Raw genomic sequence first — 21,923 nt, forward strand, 5'->3', positions numbered from 1 at the left:
GAGAATGGTGAATTTTGATGACCAAACATTTGTCAACTACAAAGCCAACAATCGCTTCAATAGTCTACTTACAGCTAAAAAAGTAATTCTGGATTGAGGATTTAAAAATTTGGGTGGAGAAGTTGGAAGATTAATCAATGCTCGGCAGTGGGAGAATTTTTGTTACTTTGCTGCCGAGGCTATTTTTGGTGTAGTGATGAAGTTTTATGCCAATTTTAAGGAAACATCTGAAGACTACATTTTTGTTCGTGGGAAAATGGTGGAATTTACTCCAAAGAAAATTAATGAATTTTATCAATTAGAAGATATGTATAGCTACCAGTATAAATCATTTTCTGCTACAAATGAGGCCTTAAATGAAGTTATTTCTTTTCTTACTAAAAGAAGAGGAGCTTAGAAGGTGAAGAATGATATTAAGGTAAACTTTCCTCTTTCTATATTGAATGTAGTATCTAAAGTCTGTCACTACTTTATTTATGGTAGAATGATACCAACAAATCATCATAGTGAGGTTATAAATGATAGAGCCATCTTGAACTTCTGTATCCAGCAGATGAGAAGGATAGATGTAGGCTCTATTATTTATATAATCACTCGATATATTGCTTTAGAGAGACTACTGGTGGTTTAGCACGCCCTGCCCTGATCTTCACACTATGTGAACAAGCAGGAGTTGATTTTAGAATGGATAAGAAGAGGATTGAACCTCTAAAACCAATTGGGCCTGCCAATATAAAAACTTATGAATCTCATGTTATATGGAGATATGGAAGTAGGATCAGGAATATTCCTTCTACTTTAAGTACTACTTCTAGTACCCCTACTATCTAGGAACTTTAGGAGCAGATGATGATCCAATAGAGAGATATCTTGAGAATGAAAAGTAGAATGGAAAATATGGAGGCCAGAAATGCACACAATGATGATTTGACAAGACAAAAGTTTGAATAAGATGCTGCTTATGATGATGCAATGTTCAGATACATGAGGGGCGATCACTCAGTTCAGTTTCCTACTCACCTTATTTTTACCCCATATCAGCAGCAAAATTTGGATGTGGAAGAAGAAGAAGAAGAAGATGATGATTGGTGATGTTTTAGTTAAATTTTTTTTTTTTAGTTTATGTTTGATTGTACTGTATTGTTGTGACTATTTGTTTGTTTTTTTAGAGTGTGACACTTTATTTTAAATATTATGTTGTATTGTGAACAGTAGATTTATGAAGCTGTTTTTACATTGGAAATCATTTTAGTACTATTGTTAGTTTTTAGTATTTTGTTAAATGTATTTGTAGTTAACTCTTTCTCAGCAAATTTTTATATGTATTATGTGTTATTTAACGTTTTAAGTCTTGTAGCTTTTCATATTAGCACCTGCAATATTTCAGAGTTAAGTTTCAAATCAGACCCTTTAATAGGTAGATCTTTTCTTTATGTATTAAATGTTTTCTTCCACCCTTTATTTTTTTCAGTTTTTAATGAAAAATATTTTAAAAATTTAAGTTTCTAGGGGGGGGGGAGAAAAATTCTTTTTTTAAAGAAAAGAAACTTAATTTTATTTGTCCTCAATTAGTTATATTTTCAAAATATTTTAAAATTTAACGCGACCTTTGGTATTAGAGGGTAACTTTAGATAACTATATTTGTGTTTCTAAATATATAGTAAACTGAAGTAAAATTTTTTCATAATGAAGGTTAATTTTAGAGATTAAGATATTTGGTATGATAGTTTAAGACTATGTTTTTCTATTGTAAGTAAAGGAATTTGTATTTTTGAAGTATTAAAAATCTTATAAATTCATGTAAGAAAAAAATAATAAAACTTTAAGAAAAATATTTAAGGCTAATATAAATTTATAAAGTGAAAGAATGTGAAAAATTTTTAACTTTAAGAAGAGGATATTGAAGTTCAAAATCATTAAAGACTATCCAAATATAATAATCCTCACATAAGAAAAAAGAGAGAAAAGAAAAGAAAAGAAAAATGATTGAAAATGATCCTGAAAAAAAGAAAAGAAAATAAAAAGATGTGAGGAGAAGCTTGAGGAGATACCTAACTAAAATTGGCTTCACTTGAATCAACTTAAAGAAGAAGGCTTAACTACATTTTCTAAACTTATATTTCAGTATTAGCATATTTACTAGTAAAGTTTCATGAAGTTTTTTTTTCATATGGATATTCTAAGTGGCTTTAATATGAATAAATTGCAATTTTCCTTGAAAATAATATAGGATCAGAAATCTTAGAATTGACTGCTAGATATTCTTATACCTTTAGTATTAACTAGAGTTATTTTACATTTTTCTTAAGTTATACTATTGTATTTAGTGGACTAAAATATGAAAATCTAGAAGTTAAAATCTTTACCATGAGTCATATTTTTACATAGTAAAGGAGTTACTTGAGGACAAGTAACATTTAAGTTTGGGAGATTTTGATACACAAAAAATATATGCATTTTTAGACCCTTATTTTATACTCATTTTTGGTGATATTGCACTATAAAGGAATGCATTTTTCATGTTTTATTGCTGGTTGTTGATTTTAGGAATTGAAGCAAAAAGAAAGCAAAAATGATGGAATTTTGAGTCAAAATGGATTTTTTGAAAATTGTTCAGTGCCGATAATGCCAGACTGGGCACCGACGGCGCTGTTTGACAGAGAGCACTGATTTAATTACTGGACACTGGCGCCGACGACACCAATGTCGGTGCAGACCTTATTTCTAAGAGATTCAATTAATTTGGATGATTTTTGAAGAGTTTTTGGATGCACCTATTGGAAAACCGACCATAGGCTCTATTTAGAGTCGAAATTGATTAGAAAAGTATCTCTCTTGGTCTCTCTTCGCATCTTTTCGCCCCCCTTTTTGCCACTATGCATCCTTCCACACCATTCCACACCATTAGTCATTTATTTTCTTTATATTTTTGAGTTTTTGTGGTGAATTTAAGTGTGAATTCTTCTCTAAGAGTATTTAAGTGTGAATTGTTTTCGTGGTGAGTTTATGTGTGAATTCTTCTCTAGGAGTATTGGAGAGGGAGATAAATGAGAGATTTCCTTTTCTTAGATTTCCTAAGAGAGGCTACAAGGGTAAAATCTTATAAAAAATCTTTTTTATGTTGTTTGTTTATTATTGTTGTATGAACTTTCTTTTATATATGAAATTTGTGTTTTGTTATATCTTTCTCATGAAGTATGAGTAGTTTCCTTTATCTTTCTCACTACTCTGAGATATGGTGAAATGAAGAGATAATTTGGATGTGCCAATGTTAAAATATAAAATAAATTGTGATGATTTTTCAACTCAATTCTGAATTTACTTTTCAATCTGGCCAATTGAGTTGTTAAAATATGTTGTGAAACATATGATCCAGAAAATGGAGTAAGAGTTCTGCAACAGAGTGAGAATCACATTCAAGTCCACGAAAGAGTATTTTGTTCATGGAATTAAATGCTAATAAATACGGAAATATACATTGTTGGGTGTAGAATTAGAGATTTTTAAGATGACTAAAATCCCCAATTCGATCTTAATGTTTAAGAACTAAAGCGAGAGTTAGCTTTCAGGGGAAAGTGGGAGTCAGTATCCTCCAAGCCTACCCACAGATTTAGGGACTAAACCTAAGATTAACCAATGATTTTCTACAACACTCAATCAGGGTAGATAATTAAATTTGCTCATATTTGGCATAATACATATTTAAACCTTTCATTTGATCTCATTTCACCAAAAACTCATTGTAATGGAAATGATGCTTTTTCATATTAAAAAACTTCATCATATAAATATAGTTTAGTAGTTACTGTTTTAAACTTTGCATTTAAAATTTGCTAGTAATTAATAATTTAGTTTTGATAGTATCTAAAATAATCAAAATTAGTGATAAAAATTTTGTTTTATTTATGTTAATTTTCTAGTTAATTTATCATCTCAAATTTAAACCTTCCTCGGGGATCGATATTTGGTACTTAAATAGAAAGTCTTATATTACTTGATAACGATATATATACTTGTGTATAATCCCAACATTAAGTGCTTAACGTTATTATTAATAAAATACAACATCAAGATTTTGGCACCGTTGTAAAGCGGAGTCTGCTTTATAAATTTTACACAACTATATTTTCCGGGATCATTAGCCCTTTCGGCTCTATAAGTTCCTCAACAGGTTTTAACAATACAAGTAGTTAATTTGCAAAGTAAATAAAGGACCGATAAAAATATTATCACAATTTTTAGGAATAAAAAAGTTCTAAACAAAATCAAAAATCACTTGCTTAATTACTTCATATTGCAAGGAGAAAGAAAATAAAACTACTCACGAAGCATGAGGGTAACAGAACAAAACATATTTATAAAACTCAAATCCAAAGTACAAAACTTGAGAATAAAGATACAAATACTTATTTGAAATGTTCCCCCAAACACTGCTTTAAAGTTTTCTGACTTCTCTTACTCCAACAACACTTACAAGATTCACCAAGAAAATTTCTCACACACTTAGCACACTCACACACTATGAGACTCTTTAAATTCGACCCCCTAGCTCTTTGGAATTAATCCATATTTATAGAACTTAAAAAATGACCAAAGGGTTGCTTCAGATATCTCTTCAAAATTTGACCTTATTTAATGAATCTTCTAGAAAGTAACGGTGGCGCCCATGCCCCCCAACCTAACCAATCAGTGCACTTAGGTGCCAACCAAGTTCTGCCTCTGGCGCCTAGGCGTCAGTTCACCTGGGTTGACACTTTTCTTCTATTTAGCCCATTTTTGCTTCTTTTTTGATATATATTTTGCTAATTTTTTACTCTTAAACTCATTTTTTTGCATCTACAACCAAAATTATAAAAATAACCTTCATTAAAGCATAATATCCTAAAAAATTGAGCATAAAATGTACATAAAAATTAGGTAATTTTAAGGTGGATCAATGCCCCTTGTCAAAGGAGAACTACCTGTTCGATTACGATGGTATACCTATGGTCAAGATTTCAGGTAAAGCGCCGACCGGCAACCTTTCGGCCGACCAAAGGCTATTAACCGACCGAATGACAAGAGTACAAATATGAAAATGTGTAATAATAACTTTCAACGTCCAAATTAAAATAATAATAAACATGTAACTTGATACTAGCTTCCCCTAGACTCTATAACCAGGGGTCATTTCTATAATAAAGTACTAATAAATTTACTCTTCGCTCTCAATCTCTCTTTGCATTTCTATCTCACATGATAAAATTGAATTCAAAAGAATATCCTGTGTTTGAGTGTTATGCATGCAAATCGTAATTTGTAATAAGATCATATGATCTCCACCAACACCATATTTTCTCGATCTAATTTAGGAATACTTTTTAAAACATGAATTATTTGCTTTCTTCTTTGATCCCATTATCGTATAAGTAGATTATACTTTAGAATAATACTTCCGAGCTGTTTATTATTGTCCAATTTAAAAGCAGTACGGGCAAGTAGTTTGTTTGCCATGGTGCTATTATCCGGTTAGGACGCACGTGCGTCGGATCTAGGTTTCCATTTCGCACACAAGTGAGCCGAGCATAGAACATGTCTGACCTCCATCCCATATAAACCAAACGCCGCCAATAAGCTGCACTCTGATTCCCCGCTCTTTGGTTCAACCCAGCCGTAATCGTTATTCCTCCGGTCGCCGTCATCACCGTATCGCGAAGTGGAGGCTGCTTCCATATAAATCGCCGGGTTTGGATCTTTTCTAGGACACTCGCCGGCTGCTCCGATCTCTTTCCCCCTTGCCGCTCCGCTCGAAGGTTTTTGAGATTTTACCGCGCTTTCCGGTATTCTCTGAAAGTGCTTGGTGATTTCTAGGGCTTTACATGGCAACAGAGGATGTTGTGGGAAAGAGCACGGGGGAGACCGCTGTGACGACGATCGTGAACCTGGCGGAGGAGGCGAAGCTTGCGAGGGAAGGAGTTAAGGCCCCGAGCCACGCGATCCTGAGCGTCTGCAAATCGCTTGTGGCTGGAGGTGTCGCCGGAGGAGTGTTAGTTCTGTTCATTTCGTGCAATAACTTTCTCATTGAGCCTTTTCTTTTGTTTCCATGCTTGAATGGATTTGATTTCTTAATCAGAATTGCCAGTTGTTTGCACTATGGCTGTTTGCTCAACTGGTTTTTTAAAAATGGTCGTTCGCGAATTTAAAAATTGTTTTAATATGCAGCTGCTGTTGAAATGTGCATATTGACTGTTGATAAGTGTCATGTTAATGTAGTTTATGGTTTTCTCGTTTCTAAATTCTTCCAATTGGCATTTTCTACTATCTCTATGTTTTGTATTCTTTTAAACCCCATTAAAGTGAAAAGAGTTTGTATAGACTGCACGCACCCAATGTTTGCCCTTTGTAGGTGTGTGAAGGGTTGGGGGCCTGAGATGTTAAACTATTAATCCGTTCCCATTGGCATTTGAAAATGATTTGCAGAGTTAAAGAAGAAAAAATGGCCGATTTTTTAATCTTTATAGTGCCATATTAATTCGTTCAGATCATGAAGTTTGCTCTGGCTTTTTTTAACTACTATTTTGCATGTGCCACCAATTTTCACCCAAAAAAATTGTATTTTGATATAAAAATATTTTTCTAGCTGCACGTTTTATTTTTTTGTTATTTGAACTACCTATTAGGCTTGTTTAGTTTAATGAATTAGCAAATATAGTTTATTGTTATAGAATTGCATTTATTGTTTGTTTATGGTAATAAAATTGATAATACTTAAAATATGGCATGTCTGCTGCTTGCTGCCAGTAGAAATTTTAGCAATGCTAGCTTGTGAATTTCTTTGAAGTTTGAAGTGTTTAAATTCCATCATAATGGAGTTAGAGGTAAATTTATGAAGCATGATATGAATAATACTTTCGCAGAGCTAATTCTGAATTTTCCAGATTTTATGGGTTTGGATAATTGGATGGAGGTCTTGTGGATTGAGGTCACATTTCCTGCAAATAGTAAACTTGTGCTCTTCTGCTGAATAAATAAATAACTATTTCCTCCATATTTGAGGGAAGAAAAAGGAACTATGTTTGAGTTTAGAATATTCATTAGGTATGTTAGGAGCTCAATATTTGTGTGGTATGGAAACTTTGATGTTTTAGAATGTAGATTATGGCCATCAGCTTATATGAATGTTTAACGTTAGTGTCCTTCTTGGACAGCCATGCAATTTATGGTGATAACTTACATAATTTTTTTTTTTTTACATTTTTTGGAGTTGGCTATTTAATTTTTTAATTTTTTATTTTAATTTTTAGAGGCTTTCCATTATACTAAGTTAATGTTGGCTTACTGAGAGAATATTTTATTTGATTTGTGTTGGACATATGAGGGAGTTTTCACTTTTTCTTATATCTATGATGTTTTAGAGAATGTTGCTTTCTTTTCTTGACCCTTGTTAAGGCATATTACTCCGTTAAGAAATAATCAGAAAGGCACGTGTATAATTTGCTTCTCTATTAGAGATGTTTATATAAACACCATCCTTGTTACGGTTCATTTTTAAATGGATTACTTTTAACGGGCATGTACTAAAGCTGGAAATTTTCTTATTCATGCATTTTCAATATTCGTTTTACGAGGTAGTTTTAACTTAATCCAGCCTTTTATTTCTACTAAATGTTAAACTTGAGTGCATGAATGCCTTGCAGATCAAGGACTGCTGTTGCTCCACTTGAGAGGCTTAAAATTTTACTACAGGTACCATTCACATTCCGTTAGTTAAATAATTTTATTATATTTTTACTTCTACATTATAGATATTTTCTGTTGATTGATTGAGCGTTTTTATTTATTCTCTATCTGGTGCGTGCAATCATTCTTTTGCTCTGATGTTGGAAATATCATTTTATGGTACTTTTCCTAAATATGGTCAATGGATTATATTTGTTTTAATGCTCCTTAACTCACTGTACTGATTTCTCTAGTGAAATTTTCTATTGAATATTACACAAGAAGTTGTTTTTCCCTTTACATACATAAAAAGCTAAGGTCTCTTTTGCAATGATTCTGATCCTATTCCAAATAAATTGATGCTTGATATCACGTTCTCATTTGCCTTATATAATGTAATCATATTGATAGTGTTCGGAAAAAAAAAAAACTTTTAAAAAATTAATTTTAAGTTTCAAACTATAAAGGAGCTTCATACAACATCGCTGGGCAAGACATTTACCATTTAAACTAGTTGGAAGTTTCATGTCCATGAAAATGAAGGGTTGAAAGATCACGAATCCACTCGTAAGAGATGGTGGTGTTAAATCAGATGTTAAAGGGTTTACATGGTCTAGAACAAATTTAAAGGGGCTCATTTAGTAGAAGTGATATTATGATGATTTGGATACTATGGGATGTTTGTAGAAGGATTATAAGTTGACCTCAAACAATTGGGCTGTGATGGTGACGATGATTACTAGCATGTTCATTTGAAACTGAGATATTTTTATTATATAGCGTTATTTCAAAATGTTTTGTATATCATCATTTTTTTTCCAACATCATAGATAGGTTGAAATTTCAGCTGCATTAATTGTTTTAGTTTTAATAATATTAAATTTGCATATTACACCCGCAAATGACATGTCACAATTTAACTCAAGTTTGAGAGAAGTGAGTGATGGTTGACTTGGTTTAAAGCTAAGATCAGTTTTCCTTTGTAGAATTGGGGGACCATGAATGGAAATATAAGAGAATTGGCGGACAACACAAAAAAGAGAATCAATATTGTATGTTTGCAAGAAAAAAATGAAATGGGAAAAAAATTTTAGGACTTTGTGTGATTTTATAACTTATTGTATTTTGAAAAAATTAACAACAAATATTTTATTGGGATAGTGTTGAATAGAGAGTTGAATGATCAATTTTTTAAGGTGAATTGGGTGATTTCTATTAAATTACTTATCAGTTAGGTTTTTATTATATTGGTTTGTGCTTATGAAATGTAGAAAGCCTTACTGTTTCGGCTTCCTAATTCAAGTGCATGTGTAATTCGTGAAATCACACACGTTAGATTTGAAATTCATATTTTCAAGATCGTCAATTAGAACAAGTGTTTGTCTTATTCTAAGTTTAACTTGAAAATATGATAAATGCAAACCAAATGATCATTTGAATCAAAGGAATTAACAGAAATTTAAATTCTTAGGAACCACAAGTTGATTAAAGTTTGCGCCATGATTTAGAATACCGACTATAAATAGATTTGATTAAAGTCAAGCATATATTATTACTAATTACAGATAGTTTAGATGAAAATGCAAGGTAAGAATTCACCAAATAGAGAAAATTAGACTTTATGCTGGTAAAAGGTGATGATTTCCCTTGGATAGTTGCTATCACACTTGTTTTGCACTAGAAAAATTCAACATTTAGCAATTACATGATATTTAATGGAATGTAAAATCTTTTAAGCCAAAAGCCCCTTTACATGAATCAAGTTGTTCTATTAAGAAGTATCAAAATCCTAAAGTGGTTGTTTCAAAAGATTGATAGGTTTATGTTTATGTGTATAAGCATGAGATTTGAAAACACATGACAAAACTCTAAAACAATGAAGTTGAAATAGAAGGAAGGATTGCATGTGATTTTCATATTTTGTGCTGTTGAAAATATAAGTTGCATGGTTCTTGCTCGTGGTTGGCCTTGTTGTAGATGGTTTGCAATCAAACAGGATTGTTATGTGTTCCGAATATGCTTGTTTCCTGCCAATTTGCGAACTTGAAAAATTCTAGGATGGCTTTGATGAATTAAACAATTGATATTCTGTAAAACGTAGAGACATGTTCAACTTGTTCTCATAGGGAGCATCCTAGGAATTTCTTATGCAAAGAACCCACAATTGAAAATAGAAATTGCTCAATAAAAAAGTTCAAAATAAAACATTAAAAATGAAAGCTGTGTTCACTTTCCAAATTTTCTTATGTCAAAGTACAATATCAATATTTTTTTTTTAAAGAGCGTAGACTCTGTGTAGATATTCAAATCTCTATGATATTTAGTTGATTTGGAAAACAGTGACTCTTTTGAGTTTAATATTTGATATTCATGAAGGCCATAATTGTTATATTTCTTTCATGTAATGCAAGAATGAACAAGAATAGGTCAGTCACACCAATGCTTAAGATATTAATGGAATCCATTATTAGTAGTGAATATATGTTTGCCATCTAGAATAACTTCAAGAACAATATGCACAAAATTCTTTTCTAAGTTTCATGCGAATTCATACGGAGGCGGTAAGAAGAGAAAAAAATTTGAAGGTACTGGTCAATTACTGGTCCATGAAATAAAGTCACAAAAGATTAGGTTAATACTAGAGCTCTCTAGAATTTTTAATTTATAATATTTGTTTCAGTTAATCGAATGAATTAAATTGGCCTACCTTTTTGTGCTTTAATTTAGTAAACGCTCTTTCTTACATGAAAACTTTTGTAGTTTCAAATGCACCATTTTCTTGTCGCTTGGTTTAAATTTTATATACCACTTGTTCAAATCAGCATCAATTGTGTAATCATTATAATTACTTGTTAATTCTTATGAATATTTTCATGCAATTCATGCATAAGCTGTGTAATCTAAATTGGCCTTGATTTTTTGTTTTTTAATTTATTAAATGTTCTTACATTAAATTTTTTAAGTTTCAAATGCTTCATTTTCTTATCGCTTGGTTTGAATTTTATATTCCCCTTGTTCAAATCAGCATAACTTGGTTAATTGTCATAATAACTTGTCAGTTCTTGTGAATATTTTCATGCAATTCATGCATATGCTGTGTAATTTATTATGTAAATTCACTAAGCCGAGACTTAAGATTAAATTTAACAAGATATGCAAGTTTTCAAGGTTAAAATAAATTAACTATTTAAAATGGAATTATGCTTGTAAACTTATTGATACATGAAATTTATGTAAACTCAACCATATGGAATATTAAATCCCAACCTGATTGCCATTTACTCATACATCTCAGTAGATCATGCAACTTCTATTGACTATTAGCTTGCTTATCCTTTGTGGGCGATTAGTAGCTGAATTCTCATTTTTTCACGGAGTTTTTATGGAATAGCTTGTGAATTATACATTCCCATTTGAGAAGCATCAAAAGTTTTATAACGTAATGAAATGGTCTATTTTGTAATGACAATGTACTATTATAATGACGGAATCATGCTTTCTAAAGAGTTAGTGGTATCCATAACACAAGGTCTATGCTAACATCTTCCCAGAGATGAATAGGAAAAATTGTATAAACTTAGTATCATTTCCCCTAAACCCTAAACCCTAAACCCTAAACCCCATATTTTTGTTACATCTCTATACCAATCAGGACAATAATATTTATTGTCAATCATTATTATGATCTTTCTCAACCAAAATACTCTACAACATCATCAAAATACAAATTGAGTTAGAGAAAAAAAACCAACCTCAATGGTAATACTGAATGCAAATGTGTGTTCTGTTAAATAAATAATCATCATCAAACATGAAATATTTATTAAGCACATATGTGTTCTTATTTAAATTCTAATATATCTTACTAATATGTTGTATATTAATATTTAATATTATCAAAATTACTCACCTGCATTGTGTAAAACAACAACCACCCTACTTAAATCATCAAAAGTTTCATTTTCAACTATAGCATAATATTTAAGAACAAAATAGTACTCCTAAACTCCTATAGAAACTCAACCCATCTTACATGTCTATATAATTACTTCGTTTGTGAGTTTAGATATTTCAAGTTTTCATGTCAAAATAAATAATTATTTTTTTTGGCAATAATAATGACTCCAATAATGAAGTGCTTGGCAATAAAATATACTTTCCTATCATAATTTAAGTTAATATATGTATTGATGTTTTTCTTCATTCAATTTTTCATTGAATAAAGCAATTGTATTCTCCTTTTTTACTAAGGGTTTGTTTTGGGGCAGTCGCAGTTGATGAATCAATGTTTGTTTTGATGTTCAGCTGTTGTGTGGTGATTGTTTATGACAAAAAGAGACTAATGCCCTTGTATATATGCGTTAGCTATAAGTTAGCTGTTTCATCATGATTTCAAAACGAACACGAGAACTCTTCCAATACAGAAAGTCAAAAGTCTTACAACTTACATCAAAAGTTACACATCACTTAACAATGAGTAACAAAAAATTAAAATTATGTTATCATTAATTTACTTTTGGTGTTCAAGTGATCAATTTTCTAGGATAATTTTCTCTTTAAAGATTTTCTCAACATGCGGTCACTGTCTGAAGTGGAGTCCTCATAGTCATCAACCCATTTAAAAAGTTACAATCATCTTCTGATCTACTCTGGGACACATATTATAAAATAAATTAAATACAATAATACAAGCTAAATATTAGTGAACAAATGCACAACAATGGCTAATAAATCAAGACTGTACAAGCAAATATGAAAAAATAGTCAGGTACAATAATATGCAAAAAATTTTTATTTCTTTTTCCTAATATGTTATACATCCTTGTTTTCAAAATAGTAAGAAAGCTAATGAATCCTCCACCCAGGAACCATAGCCATGAATATCTCCCTCTTATTAAACGCCCTCAAACACTTTCGTTGAATGCATAAAGGGGAATGTCCTCGAAGACTTCACTGATCTAATGTAGCACATTGGTAGCCTCCTAAAGGGATGGAGGTGCATTAGGTGCACTTGAAGTAGATGCCATTGAAGGGCAAACAGTAACCAACTTTGCAATCCGATTTCTTATAAATCTAGCACCCATAAACCCTTTGATGGCTCACGCTTCGAATAATTAGATTTAGTACTTTCATCAACCCCATGCAATGATTCATCGATGAGATCATCTGAAGTCTCTTCTCTAAGGTCATAACTACTACGACCTTGTGTATGTTCTTTAGGCTTTTGAGTTGGAGTTTATAAATTAATTTTAGTAGCGACAACACCACCGATCATTTGGTTAATATTCTCCTCTAAATCGTGATCTTTGCTCCATTATCTGAATTTTTTGGCATTTGACACTGCCTACAATTTAGCTAATTGCAAGTACACCTATATACTTACTGCATAATGAGAATGAAATGTGCAAAAGAATCAATTTACCCGTAGCTTTTCTCGCCACCACTCTTTCGACACATCAATGATTTTTTTTTTTGTAAAATCCCAACCCAAACTAGTTATTCATTGTTTTAACTCCTTTCATAATTTCTAATTCTTCTTTAATTGATCCCTTTTATTTTTTAATTTTGTTATGTTATACTCTCTATTAGTTCTCTATTTGAATTTTATGATAATATTTTGCCAATCCTTCTTATTAAAGCGAGTAGTTGGACAATTGCCAAATTCCGCCTCCTTCAAACATAGGTCGCAAAAAATTATTTTCACGTTGTGTTCCCAAGTGGCACTTGCTCTGAACTCTCTTGAATTTTCCATTATAATTGACTTAAAAAGGAATATCATATAGTTCGATTCAATTCAAAAGTAATGGAGTGGTGCTCACATATGTGACTGACAACATTTACAAACATATCACATTGTTCATAAGGATTTGCATGTCTAACACTTAAACATTTGCAATTATAAGCATACCACCAATAAAAGATTGAAATTTATTTAAAAGGTGGAATTGAAATGTAGTTAAAAGGTGGAATTGAAATGTATTCATTTGTTTAGTTTATTTATGAATAGGTGAAATGAATCTTTCATGGCATTAGAAGAATTATAAATTAACAAAACTGACAATTGAATATGAATGAAAAACAGGGCTCATATTAGAAGTTCAGTATTGGAGCGCTCACAACAATTGGGGCCGCATCTTCGATAAATGCAAGACTTTCAGGTGATAAATAAAGTTGTATATGTGTGGTGAGCAGATTAAGCAAATTTTAATAAGCCTCATCAAATTAATTCTCATAAGGTAGTCAAGAGAGAAGAAGCATCTCCATTTTATACTGTGCGTTTGTTGCATCATAGCCCTGAAAAAAAAATCCCTTTTTACATGTTGTGGGATAGCGTGCCATCCATCTCAAAATGAGAATAGGAACGTATAATACATCTCTGGATCAGCGTGACAGAGTATTGTAGGCAATAATAATTGATCAACGCCATAGCAGACTAATAGTTAGCAATAAAGAATCAATCATTGCACTTAAGATCATGCATAATGAAAGCATTTTCAAAATGTCCAAATAAACCCTTCATTCCATCAGGTCATTTAAATAAGAAAGGTTTATATATATAACACATAGTTCTTATGTAATTACATATTTATCATTTAAACTTCAATTTTTTAAGTGTTTGTCACGCTAGGTAGTCATGAGAATGTGCAAGTCTCTAACAAGCAGTTCTAAAAAGTATACAGCATCAAATAATATGTAGCTTGTACCTCAATTTTGTTAAGTAACAACCCTAAAGATGAGCCCCTTTATCACAAAATAAAGTTGATTATATGCATAAACTCCAATTGGTTTTATGTTTAAAGAATCTTTCCATAAAACGAATAGTTGAGAAAGACCAAAATAGAAGAGACTAAGATCTGGTAAAGCTCACTTATAAGAGCAATCAAAACTAAACAATCATATGTAGCACAAAATCAACTCTAAAAAGTTGGTAATCCTATATTTTTATTACATTGTAAAAATATAAGAATTGTTTGGTGTGCACGTAACGTGCACGCAAGAACAATTTTAGTGATACTACAAAATTAAGTGTATACATATTATATACATAAAATATTTGATGCTACTACATAAGACTTGTGAGATAAGCAAGTCAATTTTCATTTTTTTTTTCAAACCATCACGGTCATGGACAAAATACTCGCTTTGATATCAAACATTCAAACTACTACACCACAATTTTACTGAACTTTGCACTTGCATAAACATGTCAAATTAAACAACGATTTTTTGGAAATACTCCAACCATAATTTAAGAAACTGAGACCACCATCAACGATACAAACCGACAGAAATAACAATTGAATACCTGCTTGTTTTTCACATGTGCACATATAACACTCACAATAATACCCCAACAGTAACGACTTGCATTACTCCAGAAACATCCCCAATCCTTTGCTGAACTTTTCCCTTTTTTTGGCTCAAAATTGAAAATTGATAAGCAACAAATGAAAGGAGATCTTTCAAAACTTCCACAAGCATAGAACTCATGACATCTCACCCTATCAACAGAACTTCCAAATGTAAAAGAGGAACACCAACGAAAATGCAATAAAATTTGGCATACCAAATCACTAATGACCTCAAGAAATGTACCTTTATTTCATCGAATCCATAGAAAATGAAAGAAGAAACATCATTAGAGTCATGCTTGAAATACCACATCCACCCACCCTTAACTATTGATGCAAAACAAAATGAAAAACTCAAAGTGGAAGGAACTAGTTAGAATACAACAGTTGACGTGAGAGAAAAGATTCACAAACTTCTTAGTTCACTGTTTTCAAGAGGAGAAAATGAAAGAAAACGAGAATAGCTCAAATGACACGAATGGATGAGAAGAAAGAATCGAGAGGAGATCGACGACCACGCGAATGTCCTAAGTGTTCGAAGGACAAAGATTATGAAAACAAGATTTGAAACTGTAGTCACAACCCTTATTGCGCGGTCGCAAACGACATTTTTTCCTATCCATATTTGGAAATGGAGTAGAAGCGGAGCACCCAAATAACAATTGCGTTGCGGTTCGAATCAAACTGGAGAGTGAGTGGGGCGCCCAACAGACCCTTAGACTCCAATTCCTATGCCAAATACATCCACACAAAACTAGCTACTTTATTAAAATCAGACGATTGAAGCACATGTATTTGTAGGTTTTTTTTTTCAATAGAAGAATGACCAACAAAGTTTGGTCATTCAAATTTTTTTTTAAAAGATAGTTTATGATTGGTGCCATCAGAGTACTAGAATCCTTGGTAACATTCTATAGAATAACCAAATTATTAAAACTCCATATCTTATGAATGTTGGTGTTGGCTACTTTATCCTATTTACTAGAAAATTTGTAACAACGACAACAACAATAACAACAACAAGCCTTCAACCCAATAAGTGGGGCCGGTTACATGAATTTTTTTTCTCCATTGTGTCCTATTGAGTGTTATATTTTCTTTTAGTTCTAATAAATCAAAATAATTTTTATATACAACATGCCCAAGTCTTCTTAGGTCTACCTATATTTTTTTAACTCAAGTTAAATTTAAAATATCTATTCTCCTTGCAGGATCATCAGATGGTTGCCGTTTAATGTGACCAAACAATCTAAGACAACTATCTATTATATTGTTTATCACTGGAGCTACTCCATCCTTCTCACGAATATATTCATGATGCATTTTGTCTATAAGTTTAAAGGCACTCATCCACTTGAGCATTCTCATCTCAACAACACTTTATTTTCTGCTTCTCTTTTACAGGCTAACATTCTGTGCCACAAAGCATGCAGGTCTCACCGACATCTTATAAAATTTTCCTTTAAGTCTAAGAGGTACTTTTTTATCACACAATAAACCCAATGCATTCCTCCACCTTAACCATCCAACTTGAATTCTACTAATAATCCTCATCTATATCACCATCAATTTGAACCATAGATCCGAGATATCTAAAATGATCACTCTTTTTAATGACTTGATCACTAATAGTTGCAACCCAGCCATTAGATTTCCTACTACTAAAATTACATTTCATGTATTCAGTTTTAGATCTACTCAAACGAAAGCCTTTAGATTTTAAAGTTGACCTCCATAAATTAACATTTTTTTTGAACTTTCTCCCTTTTTCTCCACAAGAAGGATGTTATTAGCGAATAACATACACTAATGTACATCCTCTTATAAATGTCGAGTAAGAACATTCATAACTAAAGTAAAAGATGAGTTTAAAGTCAATCTCTGATATAATCCAACTAAAATATGAAAATATGTGATCAATCCTCATTGTGTTTGAACACAATTAACAACTCTAGCATACATATCTTTAATGACGTGAATATTTAAAATATTACCACCTTTATTTTTAAGAATTCGTTAAAGCACTCTAACCTTATCATAAGTTTTTCTAATTCAAGAAAAATCATATTTAGATCCTCTTTACTCTCTATACTTTGCCATGAAACCTCCCAATAAATGTATATTTTCCATAGTAGATTTGCCCCATATAAATCCAAATTGATTTTGAGAAACTATTGTATCACATCAGAACCTATGTTCAATGATTCTCCCTTAACTTTAATGGATGACACATTTACTTAATTCCTCTACAATTTGCACACTATTGTGCATAACGTTTATTTTTAAGAATAGAAACCAACTAACTCTTTCTCCACTAATCAAACATTTTTGTAATATTCATAAATAATATTAAAAAATTTAGTCAACAAACAATCTTTACATCTTCTAAATATTTACACACTTCTATTGATATTCTTTTAGGCCCTACTTTTTTTTTCACATCATTTTATTTAAAGTCTTCTTAACTTCTTTTTTACTTATGCGATAGTGAAAATAAAAAAAAATATATTATTATTTATGATATTAAGATCATTCAAGTCATTCTTATTTTCACAAATTTACACTGAAAAATTTATCAAAATGTATCACTCATTTATGTTTAATATCTTCATATAAGAATTTTTTTTAGTTTCATTTTTAATGTACTTAAATTAAATCTGTATTTTTCTTATCTCTTTGTTTGACTAGTTTATATGTATATATATATCTTTCATTTTATTTAATATATAATTTAAAGCACAATTTATATCACACGACGTATGGTCGTGCGAAAGCTTAAAATATAGAGTAAGTATTTACGTCGCGCTAGACAAAACCCCTCAGAGTCCTAGGATTTATGTTATTTAAGACTAAGGAAAGTTTTGTTGTGGATCATCTTTAGCTCCGTGTTTTGTCTTGATCGTCATCTAGAGTTGTCAGTTGTTGCTCGTCATATGAAAAATTTTCCGGGTTTTTTGTTGTAGTGTTTTGATTTTATCAAGTGTACTTGAATTGAATTGGTTGTTGTTATTTTTGTTCTTGTTTGTATTTTTGTCACTGTTGTTATTGTCAAGTCACTGAGTTTTGCTATAGGGTTATTCCTAAACATGTGACCTACTGTTTTCTACCCTAGGGGTTTTTATAGGTTTAATGAGTAACAAAATAGTAATATTGCATGCATAAGCAAGATATGCACAATTAAATGCACTAAAAGGGAAAATATTAGTGCGTACCTGCCGCTTCTGATGAAATCGCAATTGCCACAAGCATCAAATATTTTTAAATGTAAACACGAGACATGTAAACATGTGTATTTGCATAAAATTAAGTGGCACACATATATGAAAGATCAGAACTGGACATAAGTATTTCGAGTTAGAGATGTGCTCAGATTTATCATACCGAAAGATTTCGTAGCCAACCATCGACAATTTGTGTGTATAAAATCCGACATCGACTAGAAATTACCAACAATACGATCGAAGGAGCGTAGTTCTTAGCTCAATCCAGGTAACATGTGGACATTTAGAAGGTAACACCCAAAATTCATAGTTTGTCATGCATATAAGGTAGATTTTCACTTAGCAACCAAAATATTAGTTCCACAGGAATTGTATTTGTTTTGTCACTATATTGTATATTTTGTAAATCAGACTCTTCACAACTTAATTACATTGTCGGACCAAAATTACCAGCAACCTAAGAAAGCGAGGGTAATCTCTTGTAAAATGTCAGCGAATAGTAGTGTTAATCCTATACCCTCACGAGGTTATCGGGTCTGGAGATACAATACAATTCTGTTATCCCAAATTTTTCACCAGATGCCTTTCTCATCACCGCCTATACCACCAACACGTCCAACTTATATGCCAATTCGATGGTCCATATAAATTGCATCGCTTTAAATGTCTCCAATTAGCAAGGAGAGTTTAGACATAAAATTTAAAGCCCAAACCTTTGAGCATTGGATGTTATTGTAGGTTAAGTTATTGCGGGATAATTCTCATTAATACATGTTAATTTAAAGGAGTTCAAATCATAACTTGATGGGTTTTTATGTTTTAAGGATGATTTTTCTCAATGAATCATAATAAGCCCAAATGTTCTTTAGGATATCCAAAATATTGTGAAGGTATTTAGAGGGTGACTTTGAACAACTTTAGAATCTTCTGGCTTTTTTCAAGTTCATTTGGCCTTGCTATATTGTTAAGTTGATTGACCCATGTCAAATTAGGAGTTATGTTATTATACTTTAAATTGTGCTTAGTGTAATCTTGTGGATATCTTAATCAGCTCATGAGTAGGGCAAGTGATCAATTTTTAATGTTATATTAAGGATTATGTAGGTAAACACCCCTAAGGGTATGCTTATAGCCATTAGAGAATTTTACACTCTCTCCTCTCAATTGGGCTTGAGTTTGTAGTGTTTTATGATGTTTCATTATCATTTATATTCTCTTCTTTAACTATTCCTCAAATGATGTTAAATTAAACATAATTCACCACCAAACTCTTAAGGTTTAAGGGTGAACTTGTATGTTTTGGAAAGGTTAGTAAAGTGTGCTCAATCTTTATTAAAAGGATTGAATTTTATTTGACCATTGGTTGAGGGTTCAAATCAGTGATTTATTGATCTTCTAACTAATACCCCTCACTCTCAGATCATCCGAATTCTCATTTCTTCCTATACATAACAATTCAAATATTTACATTTCTACCCTTTTTTAGAAAATATTATGAATGGGTCACTACCTTAATTACCCTTTGTGTTTCAATCACTTCAGTGAGTCAATCATCATAAATTTTATCCCATTTCCCCTTGATCTAACCTAAAATTAGGGCTATAGTGTAAAATTCTCAAAATTATTATTATGCCCTTAGGGTTAATGTTTGCACAACTCTTGCATTTTTAATTAAATGACCATGAAACTTCACCGATCTCTTACTCATGGGCTAAATGAACATCAGAGCTGGAATTATATTTTTCTGAGATTTAAATATTTTTTGTAATTATTTAAACTCATAATTATTAATTTCTAATGATAATTGATTTGATTACCCTAAACATGTCTTTGTTCTTGTGAAAATTTTATGATGTTACTTAAAGTCAGATGAACAATCAGGATCATTTTCATAAATTTTTGAATTATATTTTAATTTTTATAATTTTTTTAATTGATTTTTTATAAGAAAAATAAATAGAAAAAAGTACATTTTTAATTTTAAAATCCACTTTCATTTTTATTTGGTCCCTCCGACCTCAGTGAACTCACCAAACTTCATTTCATTTTTTCTGACTTATATTTTATTTTATTTTTAATTATTTAAGTCAATAGTTTATAGAATTATAAGAAAATACGTCTGAGTATTGAAAATACATCTTCTTGTCTTTAAAAATTTTATGAATACATTTTAAGGTAACTGTCTTCAATCAGAGAGAATTTTGTGGCATTTAGAATTATATTTATTTTTTTATAATTTTTAATCATTTTTAATGGAAAAATACCTAGAAAATGCATTTTTAATTTTTGCCTCTGACTTTGATTAATCTTCATGACTTTACCTCGTATTTTTCTGATTTGTATTTTATTTTTTATAATTATTTTAAGTAAGCAAAGGTGAATCCATTGGAAAATTAGGGCTTTTAGGGTTAGATGTGCTCTTAGTCCTTGGAAAAATCAGAAAACATCATAAATCCCATCGGGGATAAGCCTTGAATATTTCATGTCATGATGATTAATATTTAGTTATTTATGATTAGAATAGTTTCTGAAGTATTTAATTAATTTAAAATTAAATATAATATAATTATTTTTAATTTTATGTTCATTAGATTATCTTCTGTTCAATAAGCACATGGTATTTTTATTTCATTTTTTGTGATTTTCTTACATCAAAATATGGTTTTTTAAACTTTACATTTGATTTTCTGTATTAAATTAAAAAAAAAATCCCTCATTTATCTACTTTACCATGCAACAACCGCTTCATCCTTGGCGTCCCGAAGTCTCACACATCATCCCGCGGATGGTTGCTCTTTACACATAGGCTGCCTAGTCACCACGTGATCCGGGGGCTTGTATCAGTCCAATCCGTCGTCTACGATGATTCGAGCTGCCCGTTTCGAGTACACAGGAGTGGACGTCATCGGGTCCAACTATAACTCGAGAACTGTCCATGATCTAGGGTTAATATCTCGCTCGATTTTCAACTAATTTCAATCGATTTGTTCCTAAAGCTTCATCTCGACGAGACGAACACATCTATGCGGTGAGCATGAATTGTTGAGCTTTTCACAAAAGTTCAAACCGAGTCAATATTGGGGATTTTTGAGATATACCTTTGTTCAAGAGGTGAGACCTCGATTGGATTGGTTGAGAAGCTTCATCTTGGTCCCAAAAACCTCCTCCAAGCTTCAATTTCCTCTGTGATTGGGTCTAGGAATGAGTTGGACCAAAAAGTGGATCGGCGCTATGGTAGAGGCCACGGGAGGGGGATTTTGATTAGGGAGGTGTTTTTAAAGTGTGGGGAAGCTTTTGGAACAATTAATTTGGAGTTTTGGTGAAGTTAATTTTGAGGTTGATAATGCCTTGAATTTTAATGGAGAAATTAGGGTTTTATAGTCAATTTGTGAGCTTAGGAATGATGGGAATGAGCTTCGTGTGAGTGTAAGGAGGGTTTGGGATGATTTTGGCCGATTTTTCCCCAAGTTTGTGCACTTTTTTTTTCTTGGGACGTGATGGGGTGGTTAATTTATAGGCCAAGTATTGGGGTCAATTGAGTTGGCTAGTGGGTGGAAAATGGTGCTTAGGTGGATTTGAGGTGGAGGCTAAGTTCCAATGGGGGTGAGCCACATTGGATGAACTCAATTTTAAGTTTTCCCCCATGGATGG

General features: G+C 31.6%; 1 protein-coding gene across 1 annotated transcript in view; it reads left to right on the plus strand.

Annotated features, from left to right (window-relative positions):
* Positions 1-5,526: 5,526 nt before the first annotated feature.
* LOC110038550 (mitochondrial adenine nucleotide transporter ADNT1) overlaps positions 5,527-21,923 on the plus strand; it is a 39,810-nt gene continuing 23,413 nt past the window's right edge. Inside the window, exons 1-2 of the mRNA XM_020743423.1 lie at positions 5,527-6,026; positions 7,678-7,726. Of these exons, the coding sequence (XP_020599082.1) occupies positions 5,860-6,026; positions 7,678-7,726 (216 nt within the window). The 5' untranslated portion in view covers positions 5,527-5,859. The remainder of the gene's footprint in view (positions 6,027-7,677; positions 7,727-21,923) is intronic.

Source organism: Phalaenopsis equestris, unplaced genomic scaffold, assembly GCF_001263595.1.
Source record: "Phalaenopsis equestris unplaced genomic scaffold, ASM126359v1 Scaffold233062, whole genome shotgun sequence".
In the NCBI taxonomy this organism is placed as follows: Eukaryota; Viridiplantae; Streptophyta; class Magnoliopsida; order Asparagales; family Orchidaceae; genus Phalaenopsis; species Phalaenopsis equestris.